This window comes from Astatotilapia calliptera, chromosome 16 (genome assembly GCF_900246225.1).
Source record: "Astatotilapia calliptera chromosome 16, fAstCal1.2, whole genome shotgun sequence".
Classification (NCBI taxonomy): Eukaryota; Metazoa; Chordata; class Actinopteri; order Cichliformes; family Cichlidae; genus Astatotilapia; species Astatotilapia calliptera.
In genome coordinates this window covers 14,100,586-14,119,126 of record NC_039317.1, presented here as the reverse complement: position 1 = coordinate 14,119,126, position 18,541 = coordinate 14,100,586, and the positions used below count along the sequence as shown (strand labels likewise).

The following is an 18,541-nucleotide window of genomic DNA, read 5'->3' as shown; positions in this document are numbered from 1 at the left end:
AGTCACTCAGTCTCGTTTCTATTCGATAAAACCTAGCTGTAGTTGAAATGAAAAACAAAAGGCACAATGATTTTCAACTCATTCTCGTCTTTAATATGCACAAGAGTTGAAAGCATCAGTGAGCCACCTTAAAGAGAAGAATTCAATCTAAAATTTATAAAAAGATACAAACAATCAGAGGCCAAAACGCTGTCTGTTGCTTTTCTCCTATTATTTTATTTAAAACAACTTTTCATTAGCAAGTAAAAATCTTGCAACAAACATAAGCTTGTATCCAATGCGGATACAAGGCAACGAAATTGTAAATCTTTAAAGTGGCTCGGTCTAGTCTGCTAGTTCATGACTGTACACCCTCTCTATAGTTTTGTTCAGTAATAAACAGCTAGTCCCAAAAAAACCCCAAAAACAAACAAACAAAAAAGCCTGGGCTGCTCATAACAAGCCCACTCAGTATTTAAAGCCCCAGTGTGACCCCCAGCCCCACCCCCCCAATCCCCACCCCAAACCCCAGCTCTGAACCCCTCTAAGTAGTTAGCAGCCAACCGGGGGGGTGGGATCATTAAGTCTTCCAGACCAGGGCTATGATTGGGATTAAAGTTTGACACATTTACCCCAAGCCTGCACATTAACCAGGACACGGGATGGTACATTTTAAACAGCCCGTCACCACTACAGAGAGGAGGAAAAAACAAAACAAAACCAGCCTGTTCCAATTTATCAGCATGTCATCACAATACATATGCAAGTCGAAAGTAAAAACAATAAAAGAAATATTGCTTCAAAAAGGAGAAAAAAAAAAAATAGAGACCCTCCCCAGCCATCTTTGACAGTTATCGTCCATCCAATGACTGTCAGCTGCAGCAGCTTTGTACAGGCTTTATGTAAATATATATTCATTAGACGGCAAGGAGAGATACACATCATGTTTTTGTACAGTTATTCAAATTGAGTGATGACATGTGACCTCTTTATCGAAAGTAGTTAAGTAATGTAAAGATCAGGACCTGCACTCGTTGTACAAGTCTAGTCTTCAGTGAGTGTAGGTCCTTTTTGTCGTTTCTGCAGTCAGACATCGTTATGCCTCTCAGACGTGTGCATAAGACTGAAGAAAACCTAAAAAATAAAATAGTAATACAAAGGAAGCTCCACAGACCCAACCAGTAGAAGCGGAAACATGAAACCAATTTGTCTGTAGCGAAATTTAAAAAAAAAAAAAAAAAAAAAAAAAAAGGTCATATTGCAATTAGGATGATTTTAGCTTTAAGTTGTTTTCTTTCTTTTCGTTAAACCCCCTCCCTCCATTCAGAGTTTCACATTACAGGGGAATCCCGAGCAAATAGTTTACTGAATCCCAGGACGTGGCTGAGCTCAGAAGGAGGATGTCCTGTGGGTGGCGGGGGGGAGATAAACGCTACAGCTGACGTGTTCCTCTTAAGTCTCTGTGCCATCGCCCAAAGGTGATTCCTCCCGTGACAGGTATTCACATCCGTTAAAATAAAAATTTTGCCGCTTTGCTTAATCAGTAGCAGGCAATTAGCAGGTCTTAACAGTTGTATTGGGGGGGGGGAAAAAAAAAAAAAAAAAAAAAGAATTATGGCATTTTCTTCACATTTTTGATGATTTTTTTTTAAAACGAACAGTAAGTTTGATAATTCAACAGAGGTCACATTAAAAAAGTGACGCCATTGAGTCAGAAGTCCCGTCAGTCAGTTTGCCACGGAGTCCTCTTGTTGCCTTAGAGCCCTTTCGCCCCTCCACCTGCCCAAGGACTCTCCTGGGAGGGCAGTGGGGGTCCGTGGTTAATCATGGCTTAGCTCTGGGATTAACTCTTTAAACTGGGCGAGAGAGAGGATATTGGTGTGCCCTGGCTATCAGGAATCAGTGTCACGAAATGTATTAATGTATGTACTTGTAGTATGTCAGTGTGCATGGGTGAAGTAACACTAGAGGACAATCCAGGGAAGGGGAAAGCACAAAATAAAGCACAAACAAACAGCAGTATTTCTTCCCCATGAGTGATATGATGGCTTCTAACTGAAGTATGCACACAAATTCTTCTAAGTGTCAAAAAAAAAAAGTGCGTGTATATGCATGCGTGTTCATGTGTCTGAAAATGTGCTTATATTTTTCCGTCTTTGTGAGAACTTGACATTTGGCAATTGAATCTTTCCGTGAAGGCTTTTCCTTCCTTCTGGTTTCCTTTCTGTGTGACATTTTAGAAGCACTGGCAGAAAATACTGACAATCTTCCTGATGCAGGTTGCCAGATGGTGAATATGCCTGTTGGATAACAAGGACTCCTATGAAGGGTTGCAGTGTTCTGTGAACGATGACCATTTAAAAGAAGAAAAAAAAAAAAAAAACACCCCATAGTGCAGAGATGGGGGTGGGTAAACCCTTCAGTGGTGAGTTTCCATGTTGACGTGATGCTAAGTATATCCTTCTGTACCAGGTTGCCAGATTGGAGGAGAGATGGATGAATGTCTGGGGTGATTACAGAGTACCCGTGCAACTGGTTGAACCAAACATCCTGGTTTTTAGAAATTAAACTCCTTTGTTTGCATGTTGGAAGCTGGATCAAAATTGAAGGTTCCTCCTTGAGTAGTTTCAGGAATCAAGCTAGGATCTTCATCAATCTGAAAAAAAAGAACAAACATTGTAAGATCGAATGCTAGAGTAAGACATTGCCCAAAAAGGAAAACAAATCCAAAATAACAGAAAGTGAGACGCATGGTGGCGGTTAACTCACATCGTCTCCTGAAAAGTACTGATCAATAATCTCAAAGGCTAGTTTGTAGATATCCTCATTCTCATGCTGCTGCAAATTTTCTATCTTCTCCAAACCTGAAAAAGACAAAACAACAGTTTTAGAAACAAACATTATAAAAAACTTCAGTAAGATAAACAATCCAATTACACCAAGTTTCTAAGAGGGTACAAGGAAACCATCAAACACAGACCTCCACACTCCTCTATGATCTCAGCAATAGTACTGGCTTCATCTCCTGCCATGATGAGAATATTTTTCAGGCCATCCAGGACGACTTGCACCACCTGGGAGTCCTTCACGGACAGCAGGTTACAGAACGGAGGGATGACATTCTGCTCCACTAAGAACTCCACCTACACAAACCCACACATACACCACATCCATACTTGATTACAACATAGGTACATGGTTACAAGTGTGGAAAGTGCACTCACAGTGACCTTCATAACTTAAGTCAATGTTGTGTAGCTTCAGCCTACAATTATTATTTTTCTGCTTCTTGAAAGAAACAATGAGGCAAACATTTCCTACTGCAGTGAAGAAATGCAGTTTGTTTTTTTCATTAAAACAACATATACCCATTTCACTGTAGCAAATCTTTTTAAACCAAGTACAAAAAAAAAAAAAATCTTGTCTGGTCCACAAGCCAAGCTCACCTGGTCTTTCCTCCCACTGATGGTGAGGTTGCTGATGGCCCATGCTGCCTCCTTCTGAGTGCCAAAATCACCCTGTAGAGAGCCAGGCTGTCACCAAAATGTACTACACAGCAAATTGCCAAAATACACACAATATGTAGGCCAAATATGCATTCAGTCTCCATGTCTTCTATCAGAAACTGTTCTGCTTTCTGGCTAGAAAATATAAAAAGGTGTCAGTGCAACTAAATGCCAAGATGAATTTACACATCGTGTGTCTGGTACCATGCGGGGACAGAACTGAACAGAAACTAGAGAAAATCTTGAGCTTCCCCCCCTTCCTCCAATTTCTAACCACACACAAACCTTAGCCAGTTGGTGAATGATCATAGGAATCAGACCAGCATCAATCACAGCTTGGACTTGCTGCTGGTTCCCAGCTGTAATGTTGGACAGGAACCAGACTGCTTCCTGCAAACAGACCAATCACAAATGGTCAAAAAAAAGACTGCATTCAGTGTATTATATAGAATGAATCTGCTTCAATAAAAAATATTTTAACATTTCACCTAAATAATGGATTTTAAGTACAGATTAGTACCAGTTTAACTTACAACTCTCAAGCTTTGAGTGTAATTAAATAAAATAACTACATACAACAAAAAAACTTGCTCCCATTACATTATCTGTACAATAAATACTACTTTACTCTCCATTTACTTTAATGTAAAGCTATAAGAAACTAGAAGAAAAAGCATAATGAGCTTAAAGGCTGAGGATCTCATACCTTATTAATTTTTTCTTTAGGATGTGTGAGCAGGTTGGGGAAGTGTGACAGAACATCACAGTTGAGAACCACCTGTGTCTGCTCATCTGTCCCCGTCACAATGTTTCCCACTGCCCTCAGAGCTGCCGTCTGTAGTTTGTGAACAAAAGAGGAATACAACTTCAAATAAAAATTGGCTTCAGAGTGTGGACCGGGTGGGAGGACTGAATTAGTCTTACCTGAACTTTCACCTCCTGATGGCTGAGGAGAGGCACAAGAAATGGAACAACTCCAGAATCAATGACCATCTGAATCTGCTCGTTGCCTCCGTCCGTCAGATAGGACAAAGCCCACACTGTGTCTACTAGGATCTATACACAGAGTCAGAACACGTAAGAATTGAGACAGTTACTATACTGCTAGAACTGAAAAAACTAAGCACTAAATTTTGTCTTTATAATTTATGTACATTAGTAAACCGATAACTTGAGTAATCACAGCACAGCCTGATACTTACATTTATGTCGGTGTGATATATTAGCACACAGAGGGCAGGCAATATCTGTGGGGAAAGAAGTAGGTTGTGAGTGGGTTGGAAGTAGGCAAAGGAATAGATGAAGGTAAAAACAGGAGAAAAAAAACATCACAAGAGGAACAGCTGTCAAAACCAGACTTCAATTGTCAGCAAAAGCTTTCTAGTCAGAAGTTCCCCGGGGTGAAGAGGCTGATTTGGCTACTGAAAATGTGCTGTAAAAGCTCAGCGTGACTCAGCCTGCTGTGACAGAGTCAAATGCAAAGAAACTCAACCATCTGTATGGCACATGAGAGCTGGTACACACACGCACGCACGCGCACACATACACATGCAGTCACACCCACCTCTTGCACAGTCTCCATGGGTGGTGGTGGATCCTTGTTGCGGCAGAGGTTAACAATGACCCAGGTAACATTACGGAGGAAGGTGATGGGGATTGATGGATTGATGAAAGAAAGCAGGGGCTTGACCACACCCAGAGAGATGACATAATCCCTGCACTGTGGCCCATCACCTGATTGTGCAAGGGGGCAGAGGTCAACAGAACTCTGGATGGTTGCTTCCAAGCAGTATTAAAATAAATAAAAACAAAATAAAAAACAAGCACATCTATCATAGAGGGACACTCACCTATAATGTTTCCTAAAGCCCACACAGCCTGTTCACATACGTTCTGGTGAGGAGATTGTAGCAGTCGCAAGAACAAGGGCACTGCATCTGCAAGCACAAAGATTAAACTATCAGATGTGCCCAGGGTGATGGACTGTTTATTTTGCCACCTTAAATGATCAGAATCTAGCAAGGGGGATAAAACCAAACAAACAAAACATGAGTCCAAATGTCCACCACTTGTCTTGCAGAATGAGCCAACAGACTTTTGCCTTACGCACAGTAATGTGTTGAACTATCATTACATCTGCTCCAACCATGCTGGACCACAATGGGTTAAGACACTTGTATTTCTATAGAGACTAACAGAGATGAAACTGACACAGACACCTGATTTGTTTAGGACTAACAGTTATTATGGAGGGGTGAGATGAATGGTCATTTTTCACATACACCCCTCATACAAGCAGGTCCTCTCCACTTTAGAGATGGTTCTGTATTATGAAGAAAGCTTTCAGCTATACTCCAAGTACTACATCTTCTAGACAATAGGCTTCTATGCTAATCGATACAGCTTTCTACAGGGGCACCGTAATGGCTCAGGTGTTAAATGACTATAAAAATAAAAAAATAAAAAATAAAAATAGCTGTAACACATGGTGTAATATGTTATGGCTATTAATGAAATGGTTTGGTAACTGGCTCTACGCACTCACTCTCAAAATGCTGAGGACCTACACTCACTTCTGTTTCTTTATGGTCACAATCACAACTTGGTGATGTGAAATCCAGACATTTGATTCAACTTACTACGGGAACATAAACATGCATGTGTTACAATCATTACAGTATGATGCTATGACACACTACATTGTGTCAAACGTATTTGCTCATCTGCCTTCACATGCATATGAACACGAGTGACATATCATTCCTGATACATAGGGTTTAAAATGATGTTAGCCCAGCCTTTGCAGCAATAACAGCTTCAACTCTTCTGGGAAGGCTTTTCACAAGGTTTAGGAGTGTGTTTATGGAATTTTTTTTTATCATTCTTCCAGAAACACATTTGTGAGGTCAGACACCGATGCTAGATGAGAAGGCCTGGCTCAGTCTCCACTGCGATTCAACCGAAAGGTGTTGTGTCAGGCTGAGATCAAGACACTGTGCAGCTCTTCCATGACAAACTTGCTCATCCATGTCTTTATGGACCGTTCTTTGTGCACTCATGCGCAGTCGTTTCGGAACAGGAAGAGGCTGCTCCCAAACTGTTCCCACAGAGTTGGAAGCATGAAATTGTCCAAATTGTCTTGGAATGCTGACGCATTAAAAGTGCCTTTCGCTATAACAAATCCTAAAACACAGCCCCACACAATAATCCACTAACCCACTACACTTTACCATTGACACAGTGCAGTCACACAAGTACGGTTCTCCTGGCAACTGGCAAACCCAGACTCATCTATCGGATACCAAATGGAGAACAGTGATTTATTGCTCCAGAGAACACGTCTCCACTGTTCTAGAGTCAAGGGTGGTGTGCTTTACACCACTGCATCCAAATCTTTGCTTTGCAATTGGTGATGTAAGGCTTGGATGCAACTGGTAGGCCAGGGAAACACATTCCATGAAGCTCTTTCTACACACTGTTCTTGAGCTAAAGGTGATGTAAAGTTTAGAGGTCTGTAGTAACTGACTGCAGAAAGTTGGCGACCTCTGTGCAGACCATCATGTGTCTACCACTTTTTGGCCGAGTTGCTGTTGTTTCTGTCATTCCCAGTAGCTTCCACTTTGTTATAATGCCACTAACAGTCAACTGTGGAATATTTAATAGCAAGAAAATTTCACAAGTGGACTTGCTGCACTGGGTACATCCTATTATGGTACCAAACTGGAATTTACTGAGCTCTTGAGAGCAACCCATTCTTTCACAAATGTTTGTAGAAGCAGCCTGCATGCCTAGGTGCTTGATTTTATACACATTAACATTGATGCAATTGGCACACCTGAATTGAATGACTGAGTGAATACTTCTGGCAATAGTGTACATTATATTGTGTGACACACTATTCCAATCCAACACTCCATTTGGTGCTTAACTGAACTCTCAAATGTACACAAAAAAAAAAAAAAAAAAAAAAAAGATGATTGTGGGATCTGTATAAAATGTGTGTCATATAGATGTTGGCACTCAAAATGCCTTGGCAGTGTTTATGCAAATTTTGTCAAGATTGGCCCACTCATATAGAGAAAATGGAAGTGCAATGCAAATATATACATACGCTACAACCATTATAGTTTGATTCATTCGATGCACTGGCTGGACCATAAAGAAACCTTTTGTCTAAACCAATTTGTTCATGGTCTTCAAAATTTACAAATTTATCATTAAAATATGTTAGACCGATAGCAAGTGAGTACAAAGCTTTCCCAGCAACAGAAAGGGATGCTGTGTCTTTTTTTTTTTTTTTTTTTTTAAATGCCAACATGATTAAATGTGCCATGTAGACGTCTAAGCATAAATTACCCCTCATTATAACTCTCAGCAAACATGCATGTGTTTAATATGGGGCTTTCCATAATTTCAAACTAAGTTGTTCCACATCTCTAACAGCCATCTTATCTTTTGAATATTAAACATGGTTTTAGCTGTTAGTTTTATTAGATAACCATGTTTTACTTTGAGGCAGAAAAAAAAAAGCATTATCCCAAGAACTAACTAAGCCTTACTGGGTGAAAAAATAAATAAATATGCTTGCTTGGCAAATTGCAGACAGAATATAAACACAGACTGAAGGGGTAACACAGGGGAACATGAACCGTGGGGTCAGCTTACTGGATTTAACCACAGCCTGGGTCTGTGCTGACGTCCCAGAGGCAATGTTGGTCAGAGCCCAAGCTGCCTCAAACTGAAGCGACGGGCTGTAAGACAGAGGGAAAACAAAACCAGTTAGAAAACAAAGTAAGCTAATTTATTCTGCAGTAGACGAGACAGAATGGAAGGAGCAGGGATTAATAATATCCATGTGCAACCCCCCCCCCCACTTGCCATTTCAAATTCTTAACATATTTGTTTTGGGCCTTCTTGAACTAATTAGAGCAAAACATGCTTTAACCAAACTGTGGTGCTCATTTAGAGAACAGAGTTTTCAACGGCTGGCTTTTCAAGAAAAAGATAACTACAACAGCAGAATTAATACAGGTAGTCCAAGATCTTGTGACAGATAACAAATCTGACACCAGAAAGGTCTAGAAACTGTGTCATTCAGTTTAACTGCACTCAAAATGGAGAACCATCATTAAAATGAGTTTAGGAAAACTGATGCAACACAAAATAAAAATCACACACATAAAAGTGATTCTCACGCCACCCACCAGCCAAATGCTAGCTAATTGTAACAAAGGATGGTAATTCCGTCTTCCCAAAGAAATGTTTCATCAGACAACCTGCCATGATCTGAAGTTTCTAAGTTTCACCTTCTGGGATTTAAAAGAATAAAACAGCTTCTTTTTGGGAGGTATCCAGTTGTGAAGAGACCCGCTTTATTTCCTGCCCTGCCAGGCATTCACAGATAATTTATAGACCTCCAAAGGATAGGTTGTCCATTTTTAATTGGCAGAGGTTTTCATGCTGTAAATTCTATTGTGAGGCTTTACATCAAGCTGAGCTGGCTTGGGTTTCTGCCACAGCGCTATGGCAACATATTAAGGGCTGCCCTGAATACGATTTTTGGGTTCAGGAGCTTCAATAGTAATCAGCAGTGAATATTTTAAGGGTACTGCTGCTAGTGCCACTCACTGAAAACAACATACACAAAGCAGTGCTGTGTCTGCCATCCGAGAGCAAAAGCTTGTCATTGTAGTGCAGCACTATTGAGCGTTTATTCCCTAATTACTTGTTTGGCACTTTTGGGGAAGAGGGGGAAAAAAAAGGAAAAAGAAAAAAAGGGGTGTTTAAAGCTGCTAAATATAGCCACAGCATTGGCAACAATTAGGTGAAGTGAAGTGTGATGATCGCTGGCGTGGGGAGGAGTGGAGAGGGGTAAAAAACCCAAAGCCCCCCTATCAACTAGTTTAATAGTCCAGTCCTGATGTACAAATATCTAATAATGTCAACATGATGCTATCAGCTGTTAGTTGTCATGGTAAAATCTTTACAATTACTTCCTTACAAGCTCTTTCACTCGAGTTTTTCATTCCTGCCCCCCCCCCTCAGTGAACACAAGGTCCTGGGAATTGGGGAACTCCGAGAGACAGGAATGTTGATATATTTGGCTTGGTTTGTACTGAGAGGATGAGCCAGCTGCCCTGCATGCCTCCACACACTCTAACGTGTGGACACAGTGGGAAACACTCATGCACACAATGATTCTACTGCAGCAGAGAAATGATGCAGCAGGATCAGTAATAAAAGTTATTACATTAACAAAAAGCTAAACAAAAAAATAATTTTAAAAAACTTTAATAAAAAAGTACTACTTAGGAAGCACACTTACTTGTCATCCCTTTCCAGGCATTTGACTAAAATAGGCAGGATCCCAGATTTTATCAAATCATCAATGGGAGGATTTCGGTCACTTGAGAGCAGTTTTCTAAAAAAATCGAATGCAAAAAAGTTAACACCAGAAAACACAAGGAAGAACTGGTATTTATACAAAAGTGTTTCATCAGCTACTCACCTGGCTGCCTGTACAGCACTGAGCTGTACAACCGCATTATCGCTGGTAGCGTTCTGCAGTGAACAAGAGCCATAACTGACATCAGCATAACTAGCCAAAAGTTAAGGTAGCACTGCTGGTACATTTGGGAAAGGATTCAATATTTGTTAAAAAGGCGTGAACGAGATAAACGTACCTGTAGAATGGCATCGAGCGTAACATTTTGCTAAGCAAAGAGAAAATGAAGAATATTAGCAATGTCGTAATTTGCTAAGAACATGCAATCAATAGCAAGTGAAGAGCTAACGCTACACATTGTCACTATGGTGCATTTTATTCGTTATTCGGGGTTAATATAACAAACTAACTAACTTCATTAAATTTACTAGACTGGACAGGAAATCCAAAGTGTGGGATCATTTTGAGAGGAAAGACTCCAAAAAGATGAAGAACATTGCAGACCAACTGCAAAGATGGCTCATCATGTGAAGACAAAACTTAGCCATTTGCATTAACGCTGCATAGCCTACTTGCTGTTTTGTTGTGACACATTCAGAATCACTACAGATTTTGCTCGTATTGTTAAACAGTTGGCTTGGTTGTAAGATTTACATTTTACAAAGTAGTGCATTACAATTTTGTATTTCTTGTTACTGCAACACATTCTTTCTCTGCCTCACAAGTCAAATAATAAACTGGTATTGTAAATATGCACCTGCTAGTTCATTAGGGACCACCTCTAGTGCACATATGTGAAATTCCTGGTTGCTTTCAGATAATACTGATGAAAACAAAACAAAAAAAAAAAAAAGCAGAAAGCTGCACATTCGACCTTTATATCAGACTACCTTTGTTTCTGACAATCCAAAGGGGTAAACGGTTCTTCTGGGCTTTGGTATGGGGTGAATGAAATGTTTTATACCCAACTACAAGACTCTAAACAATGTTGCAAAATTCTTGCAATTACAGTGAGTCAAAGTCTGTACTGAGATTTTATAAGACTGGGATCTTCTATGGCATTAGTCACTGTTAAGTCTTAACAGTGTGATGAACCCTCCCTGCTTTTGACACCTAGTGTTCAGGCTTCTGGCAAGATATTACACAATGTCATGCTTTTTATTTTTCATCCTCCCCTGGTTGTATGAGAACTATGCAGGCTGAATAATAATAATTTAAAAAAAAAAATTAAGTGGGGGTTCCTCTCAGTATCACCTGGCATACTAATTAACAACCTCGTCATCTAAAAAGATGAGAGATTAAAGTGATTTTTTTTTTTTCTAACTGGAATCCTATTGACACATCCCATACGCGGTACATTGCCCACCTTTTTAACCCTTCTGACCTGATATCCATATAGTCCGGTTTCGCTACATCTCGCTCACTCAAATCAAACCCACCACACACCCACACTTACCCCTTTGAAGTCTGAGTCGACATCAGAGTCCTCCAGACTCTCCTCCTGCGGGACATTTCTCTTCTTCAGTAAATGTTCGTCTCGTTTGTTCTGACAAGAGAAAAAAGACAAGAAGACCAATGAGAGGAGGAGATGAAAGCATTCATTAATGCATTCATGAATTCTTAAACCAACAGTGAGTCTAGGCAGAGCGTTTTTCTCTTTGCCAAACTTTTTCATTTTCTGCAGGATATCCAGCATGCCAGATGAAAAGAATCTCGTATCATAGGGGTTAATCCAGAAAAGAATGCCTGCAGGAGAACCCACAAAGCAAACAGACGCTGAACCTTTACCCTTTAACCCTCAACACACTCGGCGTCCCCATCAAACGTTTTCATTTGGTATCAATCTACAGGACATGCGAGTCAGTGGTAGGAGGAGATTCCCTTGCCCTACATTCCAGCTCAGAGTGCCGATGTGCGTCACTGATGACTAATCAGCTAGTGCAGTGCTTCTTGTTCCTCTGATCCAAATGGAATGTACCAGACATGAGACCACCTCAGCAGTAATATTTTATGTTTCAACATCCCCAGCTACTGAAGGCTGTGCTGCTTTATGCATTGGTTTACCAACATTCTCCGACTCTCCCTGAAAGCACAATGCCACAGTTTACCACGTGTTAATTTGAATTTCAAGTTTAGGTCTTATACATCTTATACGCTTCTTTTTCTAAGTGTGGTGATTATATATGGCAACTGTCTTAATAGTGTTCAGTTGTTCAATGCTGTGTTGCTAAGAACAGATTTTTATAGAAATGTTACTTGGAAACAGTCAATATAAATTTCTCTCACTTTACACTAAATTAGAGTAGAGTCACTTTCACCTTCCACTAACCAGATACCCCTCCAATATGGGGAGACTGGGAACTACAAAAACACAGGGACAGTGTGTCAATTTCACACACGTGGTTAAAATGAACATGACATGAACATGAACAAAAACATGCTTCTGGATTTCTTGCAGGTTCTACAGAACCCCATTTGCCCTAACCAACTGGCCTAGGGTCAGTTTAAAAATAAATAAGCAGTCAATATTTTCACATTAAAATACCAATAAAGGTCCTCTATCAAACCACATATGCAAAGTTTAAATGTGAAGAAAATGTTTCTAGCTCCACCCACCCACTTCTGGTTTGTTTTACACAACGACAAACACAGCTAAACTAAATAAAGAAAAAAATAAAATAAAGTTATCTCTATTTGCAGACATTAATTTGGAGCTTTAAATATGGCAGACTTCCTGTACACTTTGCTCAAGCTGAGAGCAGCCAGCCTCCCTCTTGCAACATGCAGGTGATTCTAAAGAGCGGCACAGCATTTACTCCACTACATTTATCTTAAAGCTTTAGTTTTTTGTTTTGCTTTTTTAACATGAAATATACAGTCCTGCACAAGAGTCTTGAGCTTTACAAAAGGAAAGAAAGCAGCCAGGCCATCTTCTATAGCATCTGAAAGTCATGTCCTTAAGAAGTATCGTCGGGGGGGGGATCCTCCCACAGAACTGAGAGATGCATCTGACCCTTCAATTGATCATCAACTAGACTGAAAGTTAGTGCTCAGTTAGAGAAATTAATCCAAATTTGAAATTTATAGTTCAAATGACTGTCAATTTAAGGCATTTGAAAACCACGGTGCAGCCACCATCATGGTTTGGGGCTCCATCTTAGCCAGTGGTGTTGGAGGTGTTTGCAAAATTGGTGGAATTATGAACAGAGAAAAGTACCATAAAATTTTAATCCACCATGTAAAACCATCTGGAGAGAGTCTGCATGACAAACCCAAACACGCTGCAAAAAGCACACCTGGGTGGAGGGTGGGGAAACAAACATACACATAAAAACAACAACAAAAATACAAAAATGACTCTTTCAAAGCAACAGTATTGAAACTGTGTGGGATCATTTAAATAAATAAATAAAAGCAGGCAACATCCAACGAGCTTTAAATGGTGGTCATACAAAATATTGACTTCCAAGGTCATTAGAATTTCACTCATATTCTGTATGTTTCCATGCATATTTGCACAAGTTTCAATAAATTACTCCACCTACTTCCCATTTTCCTAGCAAGTCGACCATTAAAACCTGCTATATTCCTCACCAAGCTAGCAGTGGCAATAAATTGAAATCAGCTTCCAACTACATAAAAGTGAGAACAGGCTCTGACACATCAGTAAGCTTAAAAGAAAGTTTCTAAGAAGTGGTTTCACTTGGGATTTGGTTTCCCTGCTGTAAAGACTGAACTGTTGGTAAACAGCTCAAATTTTTAAGAGCCACAATTTCAATTAAAGACAAATTTCAAAGTCTCAATGCAGATCATACAGATCTTGTTTCTGATCTAAAGCTTCTTGAGGACCGGCTTCCAGTCATTTAAAATCATAAAATATCTACAAATGACTTTGTCCTCATGGTGTTAATTGCAGGATCTGTAAGGAATATCTATCTGGCACTTTAAAGTGTCCACAAAGGCTACATTTGTAGAAATCTACATATGACTAACAACTTGTGCAACAAAAACAATGATTCTTCTCAAACATGTTAAAAAGTTTAAAAAATAAAAAAAAATCAGATGCAAACTTGGGATTACTTAATAACTCAAATTAACAGATTAGGAGCCCACTGTCGGAATGGCTTCAACAACATAACCTAAATGGATTCTAGTTCTTGTATATAGAACAGCCAGGGAGTTGTCTAAAGATCCCCCCCCCCAAAACAAAACAACAACACACAAAACAAAACAATAGAAAACACCCATACTAGAGCAATGCCAATAGAATCACATACAGAAAAACATGATACAAGCTGCAGCACATCACTTGTGATCGGGTAGAAAAGGTATTGTTGAGACACGCAGACTTTTCAGTGAACTCATTTATATGTGTTCACTGATGAAGCCACAACAGAGAGCAGAATGAATGCAATACTTCTTTTCAGTTAAGATCAGTTAACTGAATCACATCTCTTAATGACTCCACACCCTAAAGAAGCAGCACAATTAGTTGAAAATATTACCCAGCAAATGAAAAGTGATGCTATACCTAGAGGTTAACGATTGGGCCAATCCTTGAAATACCCCCAAAAATATGGATTCAAAGCTAAACATACTAGCAATGAATAAACTGATTCGGTAAAGTGGATTTAAAAAAAAAAAAAAAAAAAAAAAAAAAAAAAGATCAGTTTGCATTTTAATAACATCATACTGATTTCCTTTTGTGGTGCAGGACAAAATAAATACCCAAATGACACCTTATGAACGGAGGTAGAGGGGGATCTACCTCCCCTTCATATGTTAAGCTAACACTCAATGCAGACAGGAAAGGAAGAAAAAACAATTAAGGTTATTTTTGCCCTTTCAATGTAATCTCCGTATTTAAGTTGATCAAATAAACTTTAATCCAGAACCATTTGTTGTTGCCGTTTTACATAATTTAGCAACACAAAGTAGAAATTGAATATATTCTGAAGCCTCTGGTACTTTTGGTGCACTGGCGCACACTGCATTCAATTAAGATCCAATTTTACTGCAAAAATACATTTGCAGATGGCATAACAATTATCAGAAGTAATCCCAGTCCTTTTTGAGTATGCAAATCTCTTGGCAGAACCACCTGAAGCAGACCTACAGTGCAGATCATCTTCTATTAACAGCATCAGGATGTTCACTGTGCTCTACAAAATATAAATATAGAAGTTTCATAAGCTACATTTATTAATACAGCTATTCAGCTCTGTTTTTCAGTTGCCCGTCTCACATCTCTGACAGAACACACAGAATCCTATTTTAATCAATCCAGCTGCGTTAATTAACGGCATAATGGCTTGTAATTTACTCAGTCTACACACCCGGATGTGCATCTAACCACAGTGATTGTGTACTGGACAAGGGCAAGCATGCTATAGCTCAATCATGTGCCTGAATGCTTCTTAGGCAGACAGATGGCGCAGAGAATCTGCTGCTACTTTTTGGTTAAAGCACTGCTAAAGCTAAACCCTCAGTCTATGCAATTTCAGGTTGCAAAGGCAGATTTCTTCCCAAATGTCCCAAGCGTTTGTAGAAACTCTTAATGTGAAACATCCATATGAAGCATGTTAAAGCCCAATACGCCCAAATCCATTGGTTGAAAAACAGAAATAGGTTTGCAATACTTGTGTGTGTAGATGAATGGGGCATTGTTTCTCACCTTTCTCAACTCAACTGTCACTTCATTTCGATGTCTTCTCATAGTCTGCAATGAAAACAAACAACAGGAAATGAGAAATTTCCCCCCCACTTTTTTTGAGAAATCATGTCATTTATTGTGGTTAGAAAATAGAAACTGTAGCCTTTTACGCCAAGTGATTTAATGGATATATATTTAATTAAAAAAAAACAAAAAAACAACACTAGTCAAAAACAGGTGACACAAAATTTATGAAAAACCAAGATTCTGTATCTCACAAAAGGCAACCATCACCAATCCAACTGAAAGTGAAATCATAATAAAACAACTCAGAAAGAGAGTAACTAATTGCTGTATTTGTGCGTCTGCTGGGTTTCCAATTCATCCAGAACAGTTTGAGATGGTCTCAGATCTTGTGACTATTTGAAGAGGTTCATGTTGCTTTCCTAAATAGCCTCTTACGTAATTTGGGAAAGTCATAACTTGGGAGGCTGCAGAGCAGAGGTGTCTCCCAACCGTGGCAAAACAACAATAACGACGCGTACGCTGAAAAATGTTTTCCTTTGCCGAGATGAAAAGTAGCCGCCCAGCCTGACTATCAAGAGAAATTAAACTAGACCAAAACATTTAAACTGATTCATTGCTGAAATTCTGATTGTTTGATGGACCTAAAAGATTTAAAAGTTCCTACAATACTGGTACAACAATTATGTTTAAATAAAATTAAAATTGATGAGGGCACACAGGTGCTACCAGACACACCAAAAGAGGAGGAAAAAACAACAACTCTTTTCAGATTTGTTACTGGGAGTCAAAAAAACAAAACAAAAAACAACCTGTCCAATAGCCACACTGTGTATGATGTGCAGTAAAACAAAAGGAGGGTTTTATGGCCTGTAGCAGCGAGACTTTACTGCTTTGCAATTCATTGCTGTTCCAAATGGTGTCAGACATGAAGAGCAATCTGTTATGCCTGACCTAAATAAATAAAACCCCAAACTGGCTTTTTCCCCCTCTGCTGTAGTCTGAGTCATCCGTTTACAAAAACTCAAATTCACGCCGAGACTCTTAAGAGGACCCAGGTCAAACAATTTGTCAAAAATAGCATCCGGAATTCACTTGGCACAAATCTGCCTGTCATAGTAGCCATGTGCTTGTCAAAGTGACTCTGAGTTTCAAAACAACCACCCAAAGGTCTTCAATCTGTGTTTTTAGAAACTGGAGTTTTTCTGGAAACTGGTGGCTTTTGAAAGGCCATTTCCAGACATACCTTTGTTTGAGGATTATCACAGGATTACCAATAGATCAGAACAACCCAGCACAAGTGTGTCTTTGTTGGTGAATGCCATGGCTGAGCGTTGTTTTCTGATGAAACCCAAAAAAATAACATATGTAATCTTTAAAAAAAAAAAAAAAAAAAGCTAGATATCTGGTACTTCATTACAGCCTTTGGTCCCAGCTTCCTTTAGCTTGACTTCTCTGAACTCAGCCTTTACCCAAATGGTTTGGTAATCATGTCAATGAGCATTGCAGTCAAATGCTGTCAGAGAAATTTATAATTAGACTCGTTAGATGAATGATGCTGCAAAATGCCCAGCGTAGATTTGCCAGCTGTGCACACAGACTACTGATGGCGCTTTCTAGAATGAGTCTTAGCAGCGAATCTGATATGAATGTCCTCACCATTTATTCTGTAACAGCACTGTTTATTAGGAAATATATCTAAGATTAACTTAAGAAATTTCATAAAAAACCGCAGTGTCAGAAAAAGTTATTATTAACAGCAATGCAAGCTTAATGTTGTGCCTAAAGTGACTCTCCTCACTTCATCGTGGTGTTGTAGCAATTTCAGTGTAGTTTGCTTTTCTGATTGAAAATGTACCGTAAAGCTAAGGTTACCGCATCACTACCTTTCAGCTAACCATTTAGTGGCTTAGTTAGCAGCCCTCTTCAGCCGCCTCACCTGGCATCGCATGCTAGTCATTTGCTTGACATTAGCAAGCTAACAAGGAGGGGCAATATTTGGTTAGGGTGGATATGGAACAGACATTTAATTACACACGCACTTTCTTTTTGCTTAATATGGCAATTGTGTGAGACAGCCGCGAGTTAAAACGGGTGTCATTTGAGTTCAGCTGGCTGTAAAACAGAGCGAACATCAGGATTACGGAGCCGGGAGGGCCCAGCCTTGCTTGTGACCGGTGTCTCTGCAAGTAGCTAGTCAGCGCTAGCTGGCACTGACAGCTACATCGTCTGCCTTTAATTCCCCCAGTTCCAACGATTCAAATAGAACACAGTTTGTCGTTCACAAACATTACAATATTTGCAAGCCACTGGTATGCACTTGATAGCTATCACCACCTTTGGTTCATTACGAGGAATTTTACCGGTAGCAAGATAGCACCTTTGATGGCGAACTCGCATTAGCCAGCTAGCTTGCTAACTAGCAGGCTGGCTGGCTGGCAGGGAGCTTTGCCGGGGCCAGGCTCCCCACGGAGGCCCAAAGACTGTCGTTTTCTACATAAATCTAATTCGAGTCGTGTTACGAAGACTAGCGTTTATATGTCAGCTCACCTCGACATCACGCCCCTTGTTTTTAAAGCTCTTGATGCGGTGGTTTTCTAAGCCGGCGTTTTCTGCCATGGCTGTATGGGGTTTAGCTGTTACTCCGGCTTTCGGGATCTCCTCCGTGAAAGACGAGGCACGGCAGCTCCTGCGCCGCTGCTGGCTCCGAAGAGAGGGAGGAGTACGTAACAGATCGCAGAGCGAGGGGAGGAGTTATTGCATACCTCCTGTCTGGGCTGCCCTGGTTTCCACGGCTTTCCTCGATGCAGTGACAATAAATTCACCTGCGATTTACTGCGCACGACGACGACTTTCGGACGTAAAAAAGCTGCGAAACCGCTACGTTAACAGCGAGGCAAATGAAAAACACTCAGCTTCATGATCTACAATCTC

At 39.9% G+C, this 18,541-nt stretch overlaps 1 protein-coding gene across 2 annotated transcripts; it reads right to left on the bottom strand.

The window, feature by feature from the left end:
* Positions 1 to 1,584: 1,584 nt before the first annotated feature.
* On the bottom strand, positions 1,585 to 18,450 carry kpna3 (karyopherin alpha 3 (importin alpha 4)). Of its 2 annotated transcripts, none has more exons than XM_026144388.1 (17): positions 18,158 to 18,450; positions 15,605 to 15,649; positions 11,387 to 11,476; positions 10,169 to 10,198; positions 9,994 to 10,046; positions 9,811 to 9,906; positions 8,151 to 8,236; positions 5,336 to 5,422; positions 5,050 to 5,219; positions 4,688 to 4,732; positions 4,410 to 4,541; positions 4,192 to 4,320; positions 3,771 to 3,875; positions 3,426 to 3,497; positions 2,960 to 3,122; positions 2,749 to 2,843; positions 1,585 to 2,635 (listed from the first exon to the last, which is right to left on the bottom strand). In XM_026144388.1, the coding sequence occupies exons 1-17, from the start codon at positions 18,224 to 18,226 to the stop codon at positions 2,537 to 2,539; spliced, it is 1,566 nt and encodes a 521-aa protein (XP_026000173.1). In that variant the 5' UTR covers positions 18,227 to 18,450; the 3' UTR covers positions 1,585 to 2,536. The 2 variants fall into 2 exon arrangements, with proteins under 2 accessions (XP_026000173.1, XP_026000174.1); XM_026144389.1 differs by lacking the exon at positions 18,158 to 18,450 and adding an exon at positions 16,854 to 16,967.
* Positions 18,451 to 18,541: the final 91 nt, after the last annotated feature.